Source organism: Hyposmocoma kahamanoa, unplaced genomic scaffold, assembly GCF_003589595.1.
Source record: "Hyposmocoma kahamanoa isolate Upper Pololo Valley unplaced genomic scaffold, ASM358959v1 63, whole genome shotgun sequence".
NCBI lineage: Eukaryota > Metazoa > Arthropoda > Insecta > Lepidoptera > Cosmopterigidae > Hyposmocoma > Hyposmocoma kahamanoa.
The window spans coordinates 68,053-92,510 of record NW_020653851.1 but is presented as its reverse complement, the minus strand read 5'-3'; the positions used below and the strand labels follow the sequence as shown (position 1 = coordinate 92,510).

At 36.0% G+C, this 24,458-nt stretch overlaps 3 protein-coding genes across 3 annotated transcripts; 2 read left to right on the top strand and 1 right to left on the bottom strand.

The window, feature by feature from the left end:
- Window positions 1-2,076: 2,076 nt before the first annotated feature.
- LOC113230551 (alpha-crystallin A chain-like) lies at window positions 2,077-2,961 on the bottom strand. The gene has a single exon (XM_026464546.1). The coding sequence runs from the start codon at window positions 2,887-2,889 to the stop codon at window positions 2,314-2,316; it is 576 nt and encodes a 191-aa protein (XP_026320331.1). The 5' UTR covers window positions 2,890-2,961; the 3' UTR covers window positions 2,077-2,313.
- A 6,314-nt stretch (window positions 2,962-9,275) lies between these two features.
- LOC113230552 (protein lethal(2)essential for life-like) lies at window positions 9,276-10,093 on the top strand. The gene has a single exon (XM_026464547.1). It carries the CDS (start codon window positions 9,396-9,398, stop codon window positions 9,942-9,944), a length of 549 nt encoding a protein of 182 aa, XP_026320332.1. The 5' UTR covers window positions 9,276-9,395; the 3' UTR covers window positions 9,945-10,093.
- A 5,863-nt stretch (window positions 10,094-15,956) lies between these two features.
- LOC113230088 (protein lethal(2)essential for life-like) lies at window positions 15,957-23,454 on the top strand. The gene is made up of 3 exons (XM_026463842.1): window positions 15,957-16,099; window positions 17,781-17,946; window positions 23,241-23,454. The coding sequence occupies exons 1-3, from the start codon at window positions 15,973-15,975 to the stop codon at window positions 23,407-23,409; spliced, it is 462 nt and encodes a 153-aa protein (XP_026319627.1). The 5' UTR covers window positions 15,957-15,972; the 3' UTR covers window positions 23,410-23,454.
- Window positions 23,455-24,458: the final 1,004 nt, after the last annotated feature.

The window sequence follows — 24,458 nt, the reverse complement described above, 5'->3', positions numbered from 1 at the left end:
GTCAGTGTCTACCGACCGCAGGGTGAAAACGTAGTGTGTGTGTGCCAACGAGCCGATATTTATCAGCCCTCCTAAGGTCTACTATTGCATTATACTACAGCACGCACGCCGTACTTACATGCCGTAAATGTATCATAAAAAATCCTGTCTTCTACTTAGGAAGCAGAATTTTACCGTCGCTTATGTACTCATCTAGAATTCTGTTGTTTTCTAAAAATTACTTATGTCGTGGCGTCGAGATACCTATGTACAGGGTCAAGAGCACGTCAAGCTTGACACTTAAGACTTTAATACAACTCTATGCCACTTACGATAAGAACAGTCCAAAGGACATATAAAGTGTCAAGCTTGATGTGCTCTTGACTGTACCAGGGTCGCGTCGCGGTGTACAGGCCCGTATATTGAATGCTAAAAGCTGACATAGTTCTTAGTGACGGTAAATGTCAAATTTTACAACAAATGCTGTCTGCGTAAGACAGTAGAAAGAGAGACAGTAGAAGTAGAAAGTTACCACTTGAGAATTATCATACAAACAAAGCTTTACAACGTTTACAACTTGTAAAAAACGTCTGTTTTCGAATGCAATTGTTCTGCAAAGTAATCACTTTTGTGATTTATTGTTCTGTATTTGTAATTATAGTCAATGTAAGTACGTCGTAGTAAAGTAGGTATAATAAATGTAGTTTATTTTTGGTGAAGGTAAGAATAAAAAATATTGGTTTTCACCGTGATGCTACAGAGAACAATAAGAACATCACCATCCCTTCTAGCACTAAATTGTCGTATGTGACATACTTAAGTATGATGTAACATACAATTTTACTCAGCTTAAAAAATTTGCTTACTTTCTCCATTAAACATACGTCTAACTTTTTGTATATACGTGTATATTATGTAACACGAGCTATTAACCGAAATTAAAATTTGCCATATGACATTTACAGCAGTTAGCCAGGCGAGGGACAATCTTAGAGAATGGAAAGGGACAATGGTATACTTATATGACAACAAAAACAATGTGAAAAGTATTTTTGGTCGATTTAGAACTTTTTTGGTTTAAAAAAATATGAATGTCAGAATTGTATTACAAATGTCTACAATAATACTCAAGGTGCCGGCTTCGCTAATGGCGTCCGCCATAATTTTATATATTATTTTTATAAAACTACCGCATACACAATAGTCGTTTTTAGTTGACATTGGCGAAATTATCGATTATTTCGATGGGGCCATAATATTTAAAAGAAGAAGATGAAGAGAAATTTTATCTATAATTTTTTAATGATATTCAATAAAATTTTCCAATAAATACATTTGTAAATTGACAGCAGTTAAAATGTTTATTATAGAGAAATATTTAATACGTACTGTCTTACTAATCTGTTTTGCAACTATGAGAAATCTGTAAAACATAATTTTGATTAAATACAAGCTTCTAGTGAATTGTAACTTACGACCTTTACCTAATTATCAATATAACATGTATTGAATGGGGCCCAGGTAGTACCCAAAAGGTGCGACCCATGATCATGACAAAAAAAAAAAACAATTTCGTCACAACGTCTCAAGCTGCTCTAAGGAAATAATAATAAAAGCTTTGGATTACTATTAGAACATACTCAAAGGTTTCTTACGAATAAATATCTTGCGGTTTCTATATATGTATATATATATATATATATATATATATATATATATACATACATATATATATAATAATAATAATATTTTTTGATTGACTGGCGACCAACAATGGTAACATTCTAATTGTACCTATGGGGAAACTTTTTTAGGGACTTTAACTAACGATACTTAGCCAGTGTGGATTAGGCGCCTGACAAAGCGGTTTATTGTTTTGCGCCATCACACCAATTTATTTAAACATTTGTCTACATGCACCTGCAAAAGCAGTTGTACATACTGCGATAGCTGTTTGGTGAGAACAGAAAACTTTTCATACGTTGAAAATAGTTTGTTTGTTATCTTTAGTACAGTCACTGCCGCTAAAATTAGAGCTCTGAAAACTACACCCGTTATACTATACATACTTATTGCAAGGTTCATTATTTTGCTAGCCATACACAACACATTTAAACAACATCATATATTAATTATAAGGAGTGTACAAGTGAAATCAAACAGAAAACGAACCAAAATAAATACACTTCTTGCAGTTTTTAAGAACCATAACATAAATACTGAACCGCTTTATTAAATCCAACTTCTCTATCACCATAATGTTGTGCACTAAGTAATAGAGCCGTTTTAAAATTGATTACTCAATAATAATCAACATTTCTGGTCATATGGTTTTTATTGCCCGTTCGCAACTGGCGGGGGAACTGCTAATGCGGCTGGGAGAGCTGCGGCTTCACCACCTGGTCCAGCTATTTCCGTCTTCGAATCAGTCGCCTCTGTCCTCACTGGTCCAGTAGGAGTGATAGGAACAATGCGTTCATTAGGACTAAGCCTTTCCAGCGGAGCGTCAATCGTCAGCACCCCATCAGAGGACAAACGAGACTGCACACCTCGAATGTCACAACCATTGGGAAGCTCATACCTTCTCTTAAATTCCCTAGTAACCCAACCATGGTCATCTCTCTTTTCTTCATGTTTACCTTCGACAATCAGAAAACCATCTGCAGCTTTTACTGTTAGTTCGTCCGGAGCAAAATGCTGGACGTCCAAATTGACCTGGAACTTGTTCCTGTTAGAAGAAATCTTTGATGGTGCCTTCATGAGATTTTTCAGCCAAGGACGGTAGTAATTATTCCCTTGAACAGAAGCCAGGGTTACAATATCCTCAGGTGACAAAGTCAGGGTGTGTTGGCGATCGGGTACAAAAGATTGCAGACGCGTCCTATGAGAGCAACCGAAAAACGGCAACATAGTTGATTGTCTTGTTCTATTATGAGTACCTATTAAACGAAAACAAATTAATACCTTATAGGCAAGAATGACAGACGTTTTATTTTGGTAGATTGCTGTGACGTTTGTTAGCTGCCAGAAGCTTTCTAATTAAGCAAAAGAGAATCTACGTGAATTATATTTTGTGTTGTAGTTTCCTGTGGTTTTATTTCGAAGTATTTTTTCCTTTTTTTAAGGATACAAAATCATTGGTTTTTCTTTTAGGCATGCGTTAATTTGAATTGTTATGAACAATTGATAATGCCTATTTTATTTTTGGTTTGTGAAGATTAAAGGCCAATGTAAATTATGCCTAAACGGGTCCGCGCTAAAAAGTGTCCGAATTTATAGGGCGTTAAAATAGTATACAGAGCGTCATTCACGCTTTAGTCTTCGTTTGTTCAACTGACAGCGAAGCAAGCAAAATTAGACAGTACTGCGATAACATTACAATTTAAATTCAACGTTTTAGCTTTTTCATATTCCTTTACATGTCATTACGTTTAAATAGGTTGACTTGGGATATTTTTTTCGTGGTTTTTGTATTAGACTCGTCGTCCATTTATTTGTAAGTCAATGCCTAAACGGGTTTTATTTTAAAATAACGTGTAGTATTTACACATTTTTAAATTGTAATATAGTTGTCATGAAAGTTACGAATTTCTTAAATAAATGAGAAACAGGAACTAGATGAATAATGTTGAGGTACACTCAGAGCAGGAGCCTTACTCTCGAAGCACGAAAATTACGGCCGTTTTCCCACTATGGATGACCTACAGACTAGAAGTTCGATCGGGGCTAATCTACAACTAAAAATGTTCGACACGCGATTTGACAGTTTCCAACGGGCCAGTCTTTTCATTGCTGGACTTCGAGAGTAGGGCCTCAGGTCAAGCTTGGTACTTGAAGACTTCAACTCTATGCCGTTTACCATAACGATGTAGTGCCAAACTTGATTGTACAGTCAACAGCAATCAAGCTACACATTGACGTATCTTGTTCCGTTGCACTGGAGGCGATTTTCGAACAAAAATGTGATGTGCTGTTGTCCGTACCTAGAGCACTGCAATCTTGTAGCATACGCTAATTAATTATAGAAATAATCTGAGTGAACTCATGACGAATATCAATTGGTATGAGGAAAAGACTAAAAATAGATGTCTCACTGAGATCGCTGTCCGGGTTTTGTTCAATTTTTCATCTAGGTACATTATTTCAATGAGATTATTAATCAAGTGGAAAATTTAATTAATAAGTAATAACGGTGAATCTAAAGATAGGAGCTTCTTCCGCCGTTTTCGTTTTTAACCGACTTCAAAAAAACAGGAGGTTCTGAATTCGACTGTATGTCTTTTTTGTATGTATGTTACGCGATAACTCCGGTATTTGTGAACCGATTTTTATGATTCTTTTTTTGTTGGAAAGGGGGTACTTCCATAGTGGTCCCATTTCATTTTGAAGGAAATCATCCACCTCTAACGGTGGCTGTTCACGCATGAAGATTTATTTTTATAAATAGCGCCTAAATTTTCTTAAGGAGAAATTATTTTAATGGTTGATTTTGCTATTTCTCCAATTCAAGGCGTTTTTCTCTCAATATTCTTTGAGTAGTGAGAACCGATTTTTATTATCTCTTCCGTATAGTGGCGAATTTAAGGATATTTCAATAAAACTTAGCAAATAGACGTAATTCCACGTACTTTTGAGGTCGGTTTTTTTAGTACTCTGTGCTGAGATTATCTTTAATTCTATATAGTCTATTATTCTCCTTAATAAACACTTACAAAGGTCTGTCTTGTGAAGTCCAAGTGAAAAATGATGAACTTGTAAAAAAAGCAAAACTTGTATATATTTATTTGTAAAACAATTCATTTTTATACTCTAAACACGTTAATAATACAAATTAAAATCAATATTTCGAGCTTTGGTGGCGGGAATCAATATTTGGTGGCATTAATTTTACATTGTATAAAGGTACTAACATAACTATTAATTCCATTTATGTTAACTGTTATTTGTTCTTTGGTATCATATACCTCATACGATTTTCGTGTAACTTTGTGTACAGCTTTACATTTTCTTAAAATATTAATTAAAAGATTTGTGTATTTCTAATATAATAATAGTTATTACTAGTTATATCGAAATTCTTTTCACTAAATACCGTATCTGAATTTTTTGTCGTAACTGGCGTACGGTCTTCCTTAGTTACGCGCTTTCAAAAGCGATGATTTTTATCGATATACGAGAGGCGGCTGAAAAGTAATCCAAGGAATCTACTAATGTAGTAAGTAATCTACCTAAGTATGGAGTAGAAGACGTCCATTTTCTTTTTTAAATCCCTGTAAGGGAAATTACATTTGTTAGAAAGGTATGTTCGGTCTGTGTGTCGCTAATTTTGAAAAAATAATTAAAATCAAATACGTCACGATGCTGGCCAAGTGTTATTTATAAATTGGAAATAATGAAAAGAAATTACTTTTCAGGCGCCCTTCGTAGATCAAATAATAGAGATCTATTATTTTATCTACTAATTATGTAATTTTATCTATTAGTTAGTATGACACGAGCTGCAGTTGCGAATTTAATGTCTGTTAAAATTTGTTAATTTTTATACATTTTGCTTTTTTTCGACATGTCTAAAGCAAAGCGAAACGTTACAAAAGAGTGTTGCTAATTTTGAAAACGAATTGACAGTAAGTGGCCAGTATTGTTTTTATATTGGAAATGGTCAAAAGATATTACTTTTCACCAGATCCTCGTAACTTAAATAATAGACACGGGTCACCCGTTGCTGGTCGTGATGTGAACTGTTAAATGAAAATGCAATAAACCGTACCTTATGTACATACGTACGGAGAACTACACGTTCTAGTCACGATTTCGTACTGAATGTCTCATTCATTCACATCAACTTATTATTCCAATACTTAAATTTACAATGTCAAGTATGCGAGTATGACACCGAATAGATACAAGTCTTTAAAAAATAATAATTTAACTCTCATAACCACTAATCCGTGTACATTGTTTATGGTCACTCTAATCACTATCCATAGATTCCTGATCTGAGTCATCCTCTGCCTCACTCTCTTCCGAATCGTCATCAACATCTCTAAAGTTTCCTTCTGAGATGTCATCCATTAGTTTTTCAGAGGCTTTCAAGTCATTTTCTTCAGCCTCGGCAAGTTTCGTGGCATTATGCCACTCTGCCGGTGCCACAGATAGGATCCTTTCTTTGGCGATCTTCATCACACTTTCCACGTTTAACTGAAGATCGTTACCAATGTAATTTTTAACCGAACTAAGAATATTTTTTACCGGGTTTAAGTCAGGATGGCGCGCTGGGATACGAATAACTGTGTGTCCATATTCTCGTAGCAAAGAATCGGTCCTGTAATCACTAAATTTGTCTTTATTTAGCAAGACCAATTGATATAAATGAGGTTTGTACATGTCTGCAGAGTAAGGCACGTTTCTTGTTGTTAGATAATCCATCATTTCCTTCTTTTTAGAATTCGAATGCGGGCAAGGATTTAATATTCGATTGTGATAATTTGAGCCACCATCAACAATCACAACACTATTCGGTTTCAGACTTGGTAGTAAATGGAACTTGAACCACTTCTCGTATTGGTCAAAATTCTCCCTCGGGGACTCATTTTCTTCTTTCAAATCTCTTCTATTATTATTATACATGAATACTGTGTTTTTCATCAACTCGCTTTCATCTCCAGCTAATAAAATAATACATCTAAGTTTCGCTGGTTGCTTAAGTAAAGTTGAGCTTCCGTCCGATCTAGGTTTAGATGCTATGCGATTACTTTCAATAGCAATTTCACCTGTATAAACAATGTTCCGACCTTCATTCCTGTAACTTTCAATTTTGCTCAAATACTGCACTCTCGTGTACCTAAATTCATGTTTTTCTATTAAAATACTATTGTAATCATCTTTTTCCATCCATTTAAAACCTATCCTTTTAACATCACGTCTCAATGTACATAAAGATCCTTGATAATCAATGTCCCCTTTCAGTATAAAGTATAAATTTTTCATAATAGGAAATTCTTCATCGCGATGATAGAACCCGTATATTACCCGCCTTATTGTTTGTGCGGCATAGTCATCAACAGTGATATGATTCTTTATTCTGCGTTTAGTCGGATTACACTCTCTTTTCACAGCAACCTTGGCCTTGTATTCTGCTAACGCTTTTTTGATAGCGTTGACAGAAATGCCGGTCGAATGCGCCACGAGCTGCGTCGCTGTCACAGTGGAATTGGGGTCTCTTTCTATCTCTGTCTCGAAATATCTAAAAATTTTATAAAGCACCTCTTTAGTTTGTCCTTTTAACGGCTTCCCTCGACCCAGCTTCGATGTTGGGGCCATATTTAAGTATAACACTTAACAAATAACCACTATTTATTACACTACAATTTTACTACAATTTTGCTTAGAAATAACAAAAGAAAATACAAGTGAAGTTGATAATGAATGGCGAATGACTGACGTAGGGACGTCGCTGGAAACCGGCGAGCGCAAGCGAGATCACACTACATTTGATAACGAATGACAGAAAGAGATAGGTAGCAAGCTTCATTCGCCGGCCGGTCTTTAACACGTGTGAACCTAGCCACAAATTATGATAAAGCATTTTCAGACATTAGAAGACTATTTATATTGTTTTTTTTTATATACCTTGGAGTTTAGACGTGATGTGTTATTAATATTACAAATGGTTAATTGCACTATTTTTCAAATTGATGTTTTGTTATTGGTATCTTATCTACCTATTTACTTATATCAAACAATTTTGTCTCTATACAGCAAGAGTCAAAGGTCTTTTGAAGGACAATACATAGATCAAGGACAATCGATTTCACCAGCCGTCACTCCTTGTGCAAGAATTGCAAAACTAAACACGCAACTTATATACTTTATGTACTAAGCGTCAATGTAAGGTTTATTTTTAATTCATGATAGACGTTGATGCGATTGCCGAACTGTCTAGATAAATGGAATATACTCAAGTTATATAAATTACAATTTCGTCATAATACTGGCAACGCTATCTATTGTCGAGTAGTAACAACTTTAGCCAGAGTTTACAAACGTTTGGAAAAATCATTGCTTCCATAAAATATTTTATTCTTATGAATTACTCGGGTTTTAGACAGGTGCGACGATCATACTGCAGAGTTTGCACTATTATTCATTCAAATATACGTAATTTGTAAAGAAGCTGGCAGATATTGTCTGATAAGCAAATATCAACACGGTGTATTTAATTTAATATTATATACCAGTGTTATTTAAAATTTTATGTATCAGCAGGTACTTTAGATTTTGTTTTTATCAATTAGCAAACTATTTTTATACAGGCCTGAATTGGTACCTATTCAATTTCTATCAGATCAACTGTTTGTTGAAGTAAATAAATTAATAAAAAACAAATCTGTGAGTGTGGCCTAGTTGATGGTCTAAAAAAATATCAAAACAAATCTATTCTGTATATTTCAAAATTAAGTTCAATATGGAAGTTCTTAGTTTTCGATACTAGTATTTTTATAATTTTTATTCATTTTCATTGCTAAATAATAATAAAACATGATATGATAAGTTATAACTGCCTCCGTGGCTGAACGGTTACCATGCCGTACTGCCACGCAGAGGTCCCAGGTTCGATTCCCGGGCCGGGAGAAATATTTGCAAGGCCTACATTTATTTCTCTCGTGAGTTTGGGTGTAATTTGTGGTTGTCTATGTGTGTCCATGGCACCCGCGACACAGGGTTTCCCTAGTGCGGGGCTATGTCGAGTGTGTGCGTTATTATTATTATTATTATTATATTATTATTATTAAATGTGGCAGTGTTTGGCAGATTAGGGAATATTCGGGAAGTTCTTTATTATTTTAGGGAACAAACTGAAAACTTGTTATTTTCTGTTACTATGAACATACATCTGACGCGAAATACAGGACAATGTTATAAACATAACCTATATCAACTTTATACCCCAACTTCTACAGGCTGTACTCAATCAACTTTTTTGATGTTTTGATAATGAATCACAAGCATCGATAGATCTCTTTCATACACGTCATCAAAAACACTGGGTCTTAAAATACATGGGATGTCGCCGTCCTTCTTTAGTGTAGCAAAACCTTGAACAGAATAAAATGTTAACAATTCAATCATATCCAAATGTTGATGACAGCTGCGTTCTAGACTAATCTCTGGCAAGTGTACGTGTGGCTCCTAGTCGCGACCATTCAAGAAAACAGTTTCTGGATGTTTCGCGGTTGTGCCAGAGATGGCGCTCGCTTATATAAATACATTGCTTACGTACACCTTGTATGTCATTCGTTCGTTTACAAGACTCGAGTGAGCTAGTTCGGTGACCGGCGTCTTTTTACAGGTGAATTCCTCAGCGAATCGTGTTTTGTTAAATATTCCAGTTACCTGTGTATTGTGAACTAATAAAAATGGCTTTCCTTCCTCTGTATATCGAGTATGAGCACCCAAGGCAGCGGCCAATACGCCCTCGTCAGCTGTCCGACCAACATTTTGGCTTGACACCTCAAGACGTTTTGACTATTTTGGCTCTACCTCAAAGTAACCATGGCTACCTGCGCAATTTAAGGAACCTTCAAGCAGCTAATCAAGATGTTGGTTCATCGATAAAGGAAGACAAAGACAAGTTCCAAATAAATTTGGATGTGCAGCACTTTGCACCTGAAGAAATTTCGATAAAGACCGCTGACGGGTATTTAATCGTTGAAGCCAAGCATGAAGAGAGACCGGATGAACATGGATTCATTTCGCGGTCGTTTACGAGAAGATATGCTTTGCCAGAAGGCGTTGAAGCCGATTTAGTGACTTCAAGGTTATCTTCCGATGGTGTCCTATCGATTGTTGCGCCTCTGAAAGCACCCCCTAAATCGGCAAACGAGAGAGTAGTTCCTATTATACAAACTGGCCCAGTGAAGAAACGGGAGCAAGAACAAATTGAAGGAGAACAAAAGCAAAGCTAAGCTAGTACCATAGATATCGTTGGCTAAACTTAACTGTAACAACTATTTGATAGTCATTCCGTAAACCTTAATGCATTTATATTTTGTTTAACTGTGATCTTTTTTGTTGTGTTGTTTTTCGTTAAGCATTATTAAACTATAATAATACCTACATGCCTTGTTTTCTTTATAATGTTATGCAATTAAAATCTTTTATTTCCGAGTTTCAATAGGAATATCAATATCAATTGTGCTTAAAAGAAAGAGACAAAATACATTTCTAGAGCCATCTTTCGGGTATCTCTAGAAACGTAGAATAGGTTTAATTCGCGTCATAGCTTTCATTCGCGTATCTTCGCTGAAGTTCGTCTACTCACCGCTAGATGGCATTTAGAATATTCCCGAAATTTCCTTTAGTGTTGTTCGTTTACATGGTTGCAACTTGCTAAAAATATCAAAAATCTATTAGAATTTATGTATGATCGTTTAAAAACAAATGGGTATCTTCCATAACCCGTTTCGATAGCGTTCGTACCACATTAAAAACATGTTCAACGACAAGACAACACGTTCTTGTCTGATCAGCCCCCTAGGTTTCGTACGTCTTATTCCAGCGTGACCATGGTCGAGTTTTGAAAATTTGGTTAGCCAGAAAAAAGTTCGCTATTTAGTCGGTTCTAGTCGCAAAAAACTAGATTTGAAAATGACTTGCGCTATAAATTATAATAGTCATTCTCAGTCAGTCATTATTCAATTAAGTCATTCATTCATTATTAAATTATTCTGATCAATTGTCATATGCGACTGTGTACTCCACGCGACTCGTTCGTCTGGTGTAAGTCAGGAGCCCAACACGACATACACACACTAATAAATATAAGTTATGACAATTGATAAATCCTAATGCCATTAAGGAAAAATAACTGTATATTTTTGTGTATCAAAAACTAAACATTAATAAAACATGTATAAATACATGTACAAATAGCATGTATTACAAAAAAATAAACAACAAATTCTGTATACAAAATACAAATAATACTAACCGACTAATTCACGACTATTTCTGGGTGCAATCAGATCTAAGCTAGGAGCTGTGGTGCTCAAGATTCAAGAATGGTGCCGCCGGAATTTATTTGGGTGAATTTCACTTTTCGAATTTCAATGGCACTTTTAGAGTTACTTTTGTTAAACCCTTTTTTCTTTTGGTTTTAAGATCTTAAACGTACAAATAAGTTCAAGCAATGTCAATAATTATAAAATCACAGAAATATATAAGTTATGTAAACAAAAAAAAAACCCGATATTTTAGATCACACGAATGAGATTGCAGTAACACGAATGATTTTCTCATAAACATAAATGAGAAAGACGGCACAGTAATGAGAAATTATTATTACAACACGCATTTTATCGTTCACAAAAGAACATTTAACATCATTTAACATGTAACAAATATTTTAATATAATATCCTGTATCAAAATCCTTCTCATCCGTGTAAGACCATCTTATCAATTTATATGTAATTAATAAATATCTCTAAATAAGTATTTTGTTAATGTCCTATAAACTTTGTTGTACGTCAATATATCATCATCACCACCATCAACATCATCATCATGATCACTATTATCATCAGCATCATTACCATTCACATCATCATCACAATCATCGTTATCATCACCACCATCATCATCGTCACCACCGTCACCACCGTCACCACCACCACTATCACCATCTAATTGTTATATTTCGAGTAAATGTTTGGCTTAAAGTAACTATTTGACTTAAAAGCAGACAAAAATGAGAGCGACAGTAATGATATTTGGATACATTTTTAATTATCAAGTGTGTAAAATATGCTGGACCGTATAAAAGTGCATGGATTTTAAAGTTCCCTTTGTCTGATTGATGTACAATAAAGTTTATAAAACTATTACTTAATACTCATTTAGATAGATTGCTTTACATGAATGAGAACGATTTAGTCACTGGCGCTGAAATTGGTATTTAAGTCGATTTTTTGCTAAAACGGAGATGCACAGGTTACTTCACTGTGTGCAATCCAATCCGACAGGAGCCCCTTCTCACGTGCGCGACTGGTGCAGGTGATGCGGTATGAACTTTTGTTATTAGGAGGCTTTTATTTGAAGTGACACTAATGATAAGAAAAATTGAAACACATTTTGTATTCCCAAGAAAACATGTTTGATTATTATAAATTGGAAAGTTACGGTATGTATTCGACGTGAAAGTTATTAGAGTTTATCCTCGATGGGAAATATTGCGATTTTCACGAGTGTTTAATTTTTTTCTTCTTTTCTTAAAATTAGGGCAACTTGGAACCGGCTCCCATGAATGAGAAATTGCCCACTTTTTAATTTTTATTTATTACTGTGACGTAGTAAAGCAGTCTTTTTATGTGTAACATAGACTAAGTAAGCAAGCAATCATATTAAATAAATAATGCTTAGCATTCTTGTAATAACATAAAAGTTATTGAACGGGACACATTTTTGGAGGTTATCTGAAAACGATCCATTTCAGCGTGGACAGTAAAACACCTCTAATAACTTCAAAACGGCGTACGTAACGACTAAATCTAGTTTTTTACGACTAAATCACGACTTTTTTAGTGTAATCAGATCTAAGCTAGGTTGTGGTTCTCTTTGTCTAGACTGAGAAATGGTGTGAATTTCCGATTTAATTTTGTTTTCCATGAAATTTGTGAAGTTTTGCTAGTCTTTTCAATAGATAGTAATTTTGTTCAATGGTAATATATTTATTCATAGGGAATGTGGAGTATTACGGCAAAGAAAAGACCAAAAAAAAGAGAAAAAGAGAGTTGTATTTTTCGTACTAAAATTGTGCCGAAAGTTGGATTTTTCGCACTAGTGCTTTTCACTTTTCCATTTTTTTTAAATTTACTGTTGTTTCAAGTCTTAAACATAGAACTAAAGAGGTTGTATATTTATTTAATATTTATGTGCTTTGTGACGTAAGTCATTCGTCATTAAAACTTATATTTACTTACAAAACATCTTATTTGTTTAAATTGCACAGGTGTTTTATAAAACAACGGGTTACATTTAAAAATATCAATATATCTTCCATAAAGATGGCTGATTGAGTATTAACAATAACCGGAGGTGAGTATTACGCGAGACCGCTGCGCGCTGCGCCACTGCAATATACGGTTTTATTTTACTTTCAAAGTAGATTTTTCGCAAATGTATTGAAAACCGTCGTTTGATACACGTGCGAATTAGTCATTTTAACTTGTCTCGAGTCTTGATCCTCGCCTCTGGCTCGGGTCAAGAAGCGTCGAAACTCGAGAATAATGACTAACTTTCCGCACTTGTATCAAAAATAACTAGTTTTTTCACCCGTGATACGGTACCAAATATATTTCAATTTTCCCGCGTTTCTCCAGTCTCAACTTTCGTTAGACAGACAAGAAAGTCCCGTCACTTGATATTATATAAAAAAAAGTTTTTGCTAGGTCTGTGGATTTTTCTTATGTTTTTGTGATTCGCTCTGGACCTTTTGGAAGGAAAAGTGTCGTTTTTATTTTGACTTTCAATTATTTTGTGAAATCTAGTTTAAAGTGGAATGGGATAGTGCTATTGTGCCTTAATCGAAGATTAAAACGCGAATTTATACGAATCTCGAACTAAAATACCCGTATCGGCCCGTTTTAAGGAATCCCGAGTCAATCCAAGCACGCCGCCTCAAATTGCCTATCCTCTTTGTGGCGGCCATATTTACGGAAACATATTTAAACTTCATGTTTAGGCTGATGGCTTTGCCAAAGCCTTAATAAAAGAAAATAAAAATATGTTTTTGTGTTTTATTATATTACTGACAATGTCATAGATGAAATATTTTACCCAGGATGATAATAATATACTTTGATTGGTACAGTCCAGCCTGAAAAGTGTTTTCTCACCTCACTAGCTCGAAAAGGCTTTCTTTCTCATTAGAAATCTGCGCGCAAAAGCGTTTCTTGCACGCTAACGAGGAAAAGGTTTTTGAAATTCAAACTTGACGATGGACTGTGGTGCACCTAACTTTTTCTTTCGATGAAAAGATAATGGCGCATTCAACTACGCGATTTGTCATGACTTATTTATGCAAAATAAATCCGTTGGTATATTTTATTCTTATTATTGTTGATATTAAATTGACAATGATAACTAATTCTGTTTATTAAATTATTTTAATTCGTCGAAGAAGCAAAATAATTTCAATAATCACTTATTCACACAAAATAAAAGTACAAGCAAGAATGAAAATTTAACTTTTTCTTTTCAATAAAAAAGGTTTTACAGTTCAGCCGTTTTCTTTCATCTACCATTTTCCTCGCTACAGTGAGGTGAACAGTTGTGTGTTTCGCTCGGCAGCAAATTTGTTTTGCGTCTCGTGCCTTGAAACCCTCGCTACGCTCAGAAATCTATTTTTGAATCTTAGGGCGTATTTCAGAACTGTAATCAATGCTCAAGTCAGGATTTGAGCAGACACGAGTATGATTTCAAGCACTGGAAATACGACCCTAATGGCAAGGACTTGAGTATGATTTTCAGTGCTCACTGCAATACTCAAGTCCTGACTTAGCATTGAGTAGAGTTCTGGAATACGACCCTTAGTTTCCTTCGCTTGTTCAGGTTTCAATACAAGCACTCAATACACTCACTCAAACAACAACTTTGCAGCCTTGCGTAACAAATAATTATTACTAGACAGGAAATTTGGTTTCTTGTTGACTTAGTAGTTCGTCCGTTTTCGATGGCACTCGTCTTTCCTCAGACTTCGGTTTGTGGTTTCGTAGCAGGTCAGAAATGGTGTCATATATTAGTTTTACCTTGTCAAAGGCTTTGTTAACAACGTACTCACTCGTCATAACATCACTGAGCTCGGTCTCCAGCTGTTCGTGGTTGTTCACGAACTCCTCCCACGGGTCATTTAGAGCATCTAGCCGTTTTGTATTGTAGTTTTCAGTCTTGCGACTTGCTGAATATTTCTTAATAGTCATTAGAATCTTTTCAATCGACTGTACGATTGTCTCTTGTCTCTTCAAAGTTTCCATGTAGTTTTGTATATACGTAGGATGTAAGTATTAATTTGTTGGTATGCTTTGTTGGTGCTACCGTATTTTTTTTGTCTATAATATGTGCGCCTTTTCAATTTGATTGGTGAGACCCGTTTGCGGGAGGCCAACCAAACCGATTCGCTATCCTAGCTAAAATAACAAATAACACTGTAACTTCAAAGTGCAGAAACGAAGTTTCGCGTAGGTCCAAAAAAAAATTGCTCGAATGCATTGACTTACAATTATATGGACGTCGGGTCCGCGCTAAAAAGTGTCCGCACTTATAAGGCGCTAAAATCGTATACAGAGCGCCAAACTCCGCTTTAGTCTTCATTTGTTCGACTGACAGCGCGATACTGCGATGACATTACAATTTAAATTTCGAATAGGTTGACTTGGGACATTTTTTTCGTGGTTTTTGTATTAGACCCGTCGTCCATTTATTTGTAAGTCAATGCTCAAATGATAAAAAATGTAATAGGTTTAATGTTCTGTGACCATTACTTGTTTGTTGTTGTTAATGTTAATTTTTTGTTTGTAGAAAGGAAATGTTTTGTTGAGTAGGAATACGTGTGTTCATCTTGAAGGTTTATTTCATACTAACTTACAGCTAACGCATGTTAAATGTTATATACGTAAAAATAACTTAAAATGCATAAAAATGTAAATTCAGTTGTTTTCGTATTTTTGTATGTATGCACTTTATTTGAATAATAGAAATATATAAAAAATAAAATGTATGAATTCGTAGACTGAACTAGAATCAGGATGAACGTATCATAAATTCTGTCTATGTAATCTTTTTTCTTCTAGTTAAACTCTTTAGTCAGTATGAACTGGCTACGTTGAAAAACAAAAAGTTTTAAAAATAGAATAAAATAATTTTCGAAAACGTCATTCATTTGTCGTTTGCAGCGTCAGATTGAAATTTAAAATTTCTTGCCATAAAATAGTAAATTATGTCTCTACTTCCATATTTATTGGAACGTCGACGCGCTTTCGAATTGGGCTACGACGACGATTTGCTGCATGCGGTGACGTCGTCCCTGATGAGTGGTGATGTGCCATGGCGTACTGTTTCTCAAGGTTTCTATTGCATATTATTGTATCTGAACAGCCGTGGCAGCATTCATTTGGCCTATAGGCTCTCTAGGAGAGGCCGTAGGTTCGAATCCGAGTTCGCACGTCAGAGATTCTTGGAATTTATGAGCGAAATTTTATTTGAAATTTGACATAAGCTTTTCGGCGAAGGAAAACGTTGTTATGAAAGATGAAACCTTCAAAACTCGTGAAGTTGCCAACCCACATTGAGTTAGCGTAGCGGACTACGGCTTATAACCCTCACTTGAGAGATCCGTGCCCAGCAGTGGAACGTATTAATTGGTGGATGACGTACTTGGAATATACTTGTGGTAAATTCGTCGACGTTGTTCTTACCCCGATGGGATAAGGGCGTGAATTGTATGTATGTACTACAATGTTTTACCGAGGTACTTACTACCTATGACGTGTGTGTGATTAAGTGAGACCCTCTGTAAAATGTTTAAAATGTATTAGTTATTTAGTAAAAGTTCTAAAACAATTGTAGAAACCAATCTTTCTATTTGTAAAAAGATAAGACAAGAGAAAAATAACTTAATGTGTGCTCACTCAGTTCTCACAGAGGGCCAGTCTGATCTACAAAAGAATTAAGTTTACATATAATATTATTGTGCTAGTTTTTAGTAAAAGTTTAGTTGAACTATCGTTTTTAATTACAGATCGATTAGTGCCTTTTTCAATTTTTTACAAATACTCTCTTATGCTCACTCAATCCGCACGTTTTTAAAAGGAACGATTTCTTAAGAACCAAATAAGTGGATGAAATTTCGTTTGTGTTGATTTAGTAAAAGTTACGTTTGAATTTGTAAAATATAAAACAAGGCACTAATGTGAAACGTTTTTGAATAATAAATATTATAACAAATGTTAGTGTAGTAAAAAATATTACAGAGATTATATTTGGTAAAGTTTTAGTAGTAATTTACTACTAAATAGCTACCTTGATTATTTAATTAGGAAGATATTAGTTTTTTTTAATATAGGTATGAAAATGTATAAATGCAAGTTCCATAAAAATGAGATGGTCATAAATTAATATCATTAAAAAAAGTATGAGGGAAAAAAATTGGCGCGAGTTTGTAGTTACAGTTCATAAACGAATTTAAAACAAATTTAAAACTTGAAATATGAATAAACATGATTTTAACAGGCACTTAAATCACTGTGTAATTGGTGCTTAGTGCCTTAAACATTTATAATTTTTAGTAACTATTACGCGTTCGTAGCACTCAAAAACAATAAAGAAAAAAAAATAGCCGTGGGATGTTTGAGACATGCGCGTCTAAAAGTATCAAATTTTTCACGCCTGAAATTTTGGTGAAAGCAAATATAATTATTTTTATAATTTCTAAGTAAAAATTTCGAAGAATTTTGAAGTAAGTTTTCTCCAAAATCGTATAAAATTACCTTCGTTAAGCTTCCGTTGGGATGCAAACTGCCTCCGTAGTAGAACGGTTACCATGGTGTAACAATGAGGTCACGGGTTCAATTCCTGAGTCGAGAGAAATATTTGTACGGTCTATATTTATTTCTCTCGCGAGTTTGGATGTAATTTGTAGTTGTCTATGTGTATGTCCATGGCACATGAGTGTGTGCGTTATTATTATAATTGTATTAAAACGCATTACTTGTTAAGTTTCACTCGAATTGTCTGGTCTGTGCACAGGTTTAACTCACACGTCAAAGAACAAGTTTCAAATAAACCTCGACGTGCTCCACTTCTCGCCGGACGAAATCTCTGTACGGACGGACGGGGGGTTCGTTATCGTGGAAGGCAGGCACGACGAGAAACGTGATGAGCACGGCTGGGTGGCACGCCATTTCACGAGGAGGTAATTATTGGGGAAAACGCGTTTGTTATCAACGAATTGATTTTTTAAAGTCCCAAATAAAGGGCAGGCCACACCGCAAACGAAGCTAGCTCACTCAGCTCACGTAGTTGCATGCACAGGTAACCTAAGCTAATACGTAGTAATTAGTGACTATGGATACGTGCGGGAGTGAAGGGCGGCAGAAGGGCGACATATTTTACATAGCTAGTGGGATCGTTGTGTTATAGTTTAGTTAGCTCGGTTAGCCTAGTTCGCGGTGTGAACCTAAGTATGAATAGATGCTCTGGCTACGTTAAGTCGCGTATTTACGCGCGCCTCCGCCAGGCGAAGGAAGCTGCGCCGCCGGAAGTGCGGTGGCAGGAGAGCCGACGGGCGTTCGCGAAGTGGCGCGAGAGGCTGGAACCTCGAAGTCCGGTTGAGCCGGCGGAAGCGTCACCACGTTCCGACTGACACAGACACTCACCGGGCACGGGTGCTTCGGTGAGCATCTCAATCGGATCGGACGCGAGTCGACGACGCAGTGACACCATTGTGGGAGGAACCAGGATTCCGCCCAGCACACGCTGGAGGCCCACCTCCGCGTGGAACATCCTGGTTGCTCAGGTCGGGCGAGATCTCTCTCCGCCAGGCATAGTAACGGCTATGTTGGCGGATCAAGAGTTCCATGAGGTAGTACTAGTGGCTTCTGTGAAGCGGTGATGCTTCAGAAGGAGGTCGCTGGGCGTGGTCGGAAGAGGGCCGATTCCGCTCGGCGGCGGCGTACCTTAGGCAGCCGCGAGGAGAACGACGGGGCGATGTGGCCCGCTTCGCCGTGAGGTGAGGAGGGGGAGGACGTAGCTCCTCCTAGATGTTGGGGGGTTCCGGTGCGCAAAGTCGATCCCGGATCCTTCCCACTGGAGCACCCGAGAAGGCCACCGTGAGGTTTTAGCCGGCATAACCTTTTTGCTGCCCCCGCGGCGGAGAGGTATCCTAGGAGGATTTCCTCGTGCAAACAAGAAAAAAATAGCTTCTTTCGCAGTGTGGCTTGCGCATTCGATGCTTAAATTAAGATATTAACTCAAAAGTACATAATAAATTTACGGAATCATCACACTTCGTTTCGTTGAAATATTTTGTACAAACGGTCAAAAATATTTGAAAGAAAATTTCAAAAACGTACCTGTAGTTCCATTAAGCACACGTGCTGCCTCTGAAGAGTGCCCTTGCCCATCAGAGTGATGTATATGGGGTCAAATGGCTTGGCAGCGCGGTAAGCGGAATCACCCCTGTAAAATTCTACATAATAGATTCATATCTCATCGCAGTCAAAAAATATCAAATATTTGGCCTACCGTGTCCTAAAGGTGATGGTTTAAAAGTATGCATTTCCAAAATGTGATTTCGTGTAAGCGTTTCGTGATTACTCCCCCTTCTTCTGATGTACAGTTTTCTTCACAGAAGTACCGAGTTCTTTATTCCACTAGTTCTGTGATATCTATAATAAGATTCCGATTAATATCCAAAATTTGCCATTTATGAGGTTTAAAACTATTGTGAAACAAAAACTGTATACTTGAGGTTATTATACAATTTCTGCGTACTGCGGACCCGTTCTGCTCTTGCAGGTATTTTCGATCTTAGATGTTTAAATTAAATATTGTAATGATAAATGTATTCAAATGTATATTTACAAAGACCAACCGCTAGAGTTTCTCGCTCATTCTTCTCAGGGAAATCTGCCTTACGAATGAGCAGTAGAGTTTAATCAACATGTCGATTTCAAGTCTAATTTGCTTACCTATGAGATTTGACTTTTAAATATAAATGTTGTGAAAATAAAATTCGCCACATTTTTGTCATGTTTTTTAAAAAGAAAAAGGGACAAAATAATGTTGCCAAGTGAAAAGTAATCAAGTGGTCATCTTTTTTTGTTTGTTTTTCTGTTGATTTTGAATGTCCATCGGAGCTACTTACAAATGTTCCTTTTGCACATAAATGTAGATCTACAAACACAAATTACACTGCTACACATATTACACATCCACAATTTAAATTACTCCCTCCCATCAAACTTTTACTGTTATGCGCACTATGATTATATAGTAACTCCTACTACTATCTCGAAATCGTACCTATATTACTTCATATTGTAAACTTCTCATTCCATAGCGATTTATAATGCATGTTTTATATATATGAACACATTTTTGTGTATTTCTTTTGTCTTATTAAAAAATGACTAATACAAATAATCTATTGACATACCTATATTGATAATACGTTAATTTTTGAATCTTATTTCTGTTCTCCTGAAGATTGCGTAAATCTTCTAAAAAGCTCAATTTTATCTCCCAGAATATCCGTAGCATAAATGCTAACATGCCGAGCCTGCTAACACTACTTCGGAGAGTGCCAGTGCATTGCGATTTGATCATTCTCTCTGAGTGCTGGCTATCTCTTAACCCAAATATTCCTACACTACTTGGATATAACGTACATAAATCGTCAAAATTATATAACCAGAATGATGGCCTTGTGCTTTATGTTAATAGCGCCTATAGTAATGTTACAGTGGAGGAACCGTCAGTGTCCGAATTCAACTGTTTGTTAATCAAATTTGGTACTCATCTGGCTGTATACAGACCACCCGCATTTGCTAACATTGATAATTTTCTGATCTAATTGGGTCATGTTCTCGGTGACCTATCGATTTTTGGTACCGTTGTTATTATTGGAGATTTGAATATTGACATCACACCAACTAATTCCGATACCGGTTCTCTTGACTACCAGGACCTCATAGCTCATTATGGCTTATACCCAGGATATTTCTTGACTACGCGGCAGGATAGCGGAACGTGTATTGACCATACTATTTTGAGAACTGCTTTCGCGGCCACAACTCTAGTCCTGGACACAACGGTTACTGATCACTATCTTTGGAAATTGGTAGTATAATCTCAAGTCGCAAAATCTCTAAGATCGACTTTGTAGGACTTGATGAGGCTTTTAATCAAATAGTTTTTGACAAAGTGTACTCCGTTTCTGATGTAAATATTGCTACTCAATTTTTGACAGATCCCATTCGTCTAGCGATTAAAGCGTGCACTAAATCTCATTATGTATCTCGTAGACGAAGAGCATTGAAGCCATGGATTGCTCAGGGCTTAATAAGATGCATGCGTCACAGAGACAATTTACACAGGAAACTAAAGAAACATCCTAATGACGATATCCTCAAAGTCTCCTATAAGAGATATAGAAACTTTTGCAATCCCCGCTTAAAAAAAAGCAAAAAGGGACATTGAACGGGCAGAAATCAGAAAGGCTTGTGGAAATGGGCGACAACTATGGGAGGCCATTGGTAAAGTTACCAATGTAACTAAAAATAAAGCTGTGAATGATTCACTATTACACGTAGGAAACACACCTCAGGACTCTATAGATATGGTGAACCATTTCTATGTGAACGCCGGTCCTAATCTAGCACACTCCGTCATGCAAGCCTGGCGGTCTAATCCTAGTCGTTACTTGGTTGAACGATGTAGTGGTGATTCATTTGTTTTATTGGAGACGAATGAACAAGAGATAGAGCATTTAATTAACACTCTAAAAGCAGATTGTGCAATAGGATGGGATGGTATTTCTGGAAATTTATTAAGACGATACAAACACCTTATTATACCGCCGCTCACTTGTACACCCAATTTACAAGGCGGGGGATCGAAAACTTTTAAACAATTATAGGCCCATCTCTGTCCTGCCAGCCTTGTCAAATCCTCGAGCGCATTCTAAACAACAGGTTGGTAAATGATCTGGAAACTGGCCAATTTCTATCAGATAACCAGTACGGGTTTCGAAGGGGTAGATCCACTTCTGACGCAGTCCATAATTTGGTCGATCATGTTGTTGTCACCTTGGATAAGCGGAACTGCCATGTTTAGTTAAACAATCGTTTAAAGGGCAAACGACATTTAACATGCACAAACTAGATACGTAAAAATACAGGTACTTATTTAATTAATTGAGGCGTCGCAACTACACTATTAGAGTTTTAAGATTTAAACTTTATGAAGATTGCATAATATATAAATGCACAATTTTCCTGAGCAATAACAATGAACGATTCGCTATAAACTCTGTCATCTGCGAAATCACACTTACAATTCTACAATCTGTTAAGTAATAGTTAGTGTTTCTTGTGCATAATCTGACATACTTATAAAATAGATACGTTATACTCATGGCTCAATAATTAACCACGAGGACGTTAGCTGTAGATTTTTTACTTTATCGATTGTTTAAATAAATCATTATACAGTAATAATTATATTTGCAAATATCGACACAATATGATTTTTTCAGTGCGCAACACTAGTAACGCGTGCCTAATGAATAGAATGAGATGACGTAATGGGAGTTGCATTAGGTGGGAATAAGACGCATAAACGATTTGAAACAATTGATGAGTGTCGTCAATTAATTCACTTCAAATCGACCATTTTAACTTGAGCTATGCTATAATGGACGAAAATTTAAAAATTGCATATTTAATATTTAATTACCGATGAAATGTTATTCCGTTTGTTTTATAATTAGATGTTTTGCTGTTTTTCCCATACCACTGAATACAACAGCATGCTATTGTTAGAGATATTATCTTTATTATAATAAATACATAATATATTTTTTGGAATTTACTGCGACTTAACAGGTCAGTTGTTGGCGCTGTACTATTTCAGTGCAAACGAGAGTTGATATTTAGAAGTGATGTATCACTGATAAGTTACCAGGAATGCATGGCCCTTATTTTGTCTCATTTCTGGTTATATACTCGATGATTGAATATCACTATATAAGATATATATAATATAAGTAAAACACTTACCATGGTATTAATTTATTTTTCTCAAAGAGGCAAAGAGTGGTTTGCCCCAGATTGGCATACAGACTTAGGTATACAGACTTAGGTTCGTGTCCTGTCAGATCGAAGAAATATTTCTTTGTGTTCGGTCTTTGTATTGATAATTTATTATAAGGAACTAGTGGTGTAATTTGACAAAAAAATAATATAATACGATACAAATATTCTTTATTGCACATGGACAAATACATAATAATACAAGAAAGTAAAAATGGCAGGCACAACGGGCGGCCTTATTTCTAAATACAAACAAAAAAAAATGTCATGGCAGTAAAATTATTTCATGATATCCAATAAAATCGACATTACTATTACTACAGCGACATCTCACGTCAATCTTCGGTATTAACCTTTGCAATAATCGTTTTTAATGTTATTTTGTTTTTCGAAGGTATGCTCTTCCAGAAGGCTGTACTGAAGATTCGGTCCAGTCTCGCCTGTCCTCTGATGGTGTTCTGACAGTGACGGCGATGCTGGACGCGCCACAGGCTAACGAGCGCGTCGTGCCCATCGTTTGCACTGGGCCGGTGCGACAGCAGGGCTCGGACGTTAAGCTATAAAGCCTTCGCTTGACGGTTTATGCCAATAAAATTAAGTTTGCTTAAGATTTTGTTTTTTTCCGTAAAACACAAGGTAGGTAGAATAGTTATTAGAATTTCTCTTGTTAGGTTTCTTTTCCGCATATTATATTAACCTACTAACAAAATGTTCGCATACAATTTCGGCGGTTTAGAGCCACAATGAGAAATTACCACAAAAATGGTCACGTCTCAAATTGATCATTTCTTGAATTGAACTAGAATTGACCACTTCTTGAATTGACTACTTCTTGAAATTATCATTTTATTTTTTAATTATAAATTGGGTTTTTACTATTTTTAGACCCTTTCGCCAAATTACATGCCCAAACATGTATCTAAACTAAAAACAAACTTATTTGCCTATTTTTGGCAAATGGTTGCGAAATCCAGTTGCGATGGACGGAGAGTCGTTACGCTCCAGGGCGATAATAATCAATATCTAATGTATGTCCTCTAAACTTGTGGTAATGCTCCTAATCCGGAACCGACACATATTGTATTGTAGACATGGTCAAAGCAAGAAGAAGCCATTTCAAAAAGTGACCATTTCAAGAAAAGTTCTTTTGTAGAAGTAGCATTTAAAGAAATGGTAATTTCAAGAAGTGGTTATATGCAGATGTCATTTCTAATTGTGGTCCTAAACCGCCGAAAGGACTGAGTCAATCAGCATTAAAAAAATTGCATCAATTCTTGTGAGCAACTCACACTTGATTAAAAAATGAAATTGCCTATTTCAATTTTGCTTTCGCAGAATGACCTAAAAGTTCCTAAGACAGTTGCTTGTGGAACCAGTGTGGACCAACAGTCTGAAAGGTATATATGTTTTCGGGTTTCCACATACCATCCCCGCCAAAAGAAACACTATTCCTACTCATTTGTAGACCATGAGCTTATAGTTTTTCTGTCCTCTAAGGTTTATACCTTAGAGGACGGAAAAACCATAAGCTCATGGTGACTATAAAGTCACATTCGTCGCTAGTTGAAAGAGGAATAGAAGGAGGATGTAATAGTCTAGAAGGCAGGCAGGG

Bases quoted from the DNA above. Each gene is read 5' to 3' on its own strand.
- LOC113230551 (XM_026464546.1), bottom strand. From the start codon at position 2,889: ATGTTGCCGTTTTTCGGTTGCTCTCATAGGACGCGTCTGCAATCTTTT.
- LOC113230552 (XM_026464547.1), top strand. From the start codon at position 9,396: ATGGCTTTCCTTCCTCTGTATATCGAGTATGAGCACCCAAGGCAGCGG.
- LOC113230088 (XM_026463842.1), top strand. From the start codon at position 15,973: ATGTCTCTACTTCCATATTTATTGGAACGTCGACGCGCTTTCGAATTG. The intron at 16,100-17,780 runs GTTTCTATTGCA...GTCTGTGCACAG, and splicing joins ATGGCGTACTGTTTCTCAAG to GTTTAACTCACACGTCAAAG. The intron at 17,947-23,240 runs GTAATTATTGGG...TGTTTTTCGAAG, and splicing joins GCACGCCATTTCACGAGGAG to GTATGCTCTTCCAGAAGGCT.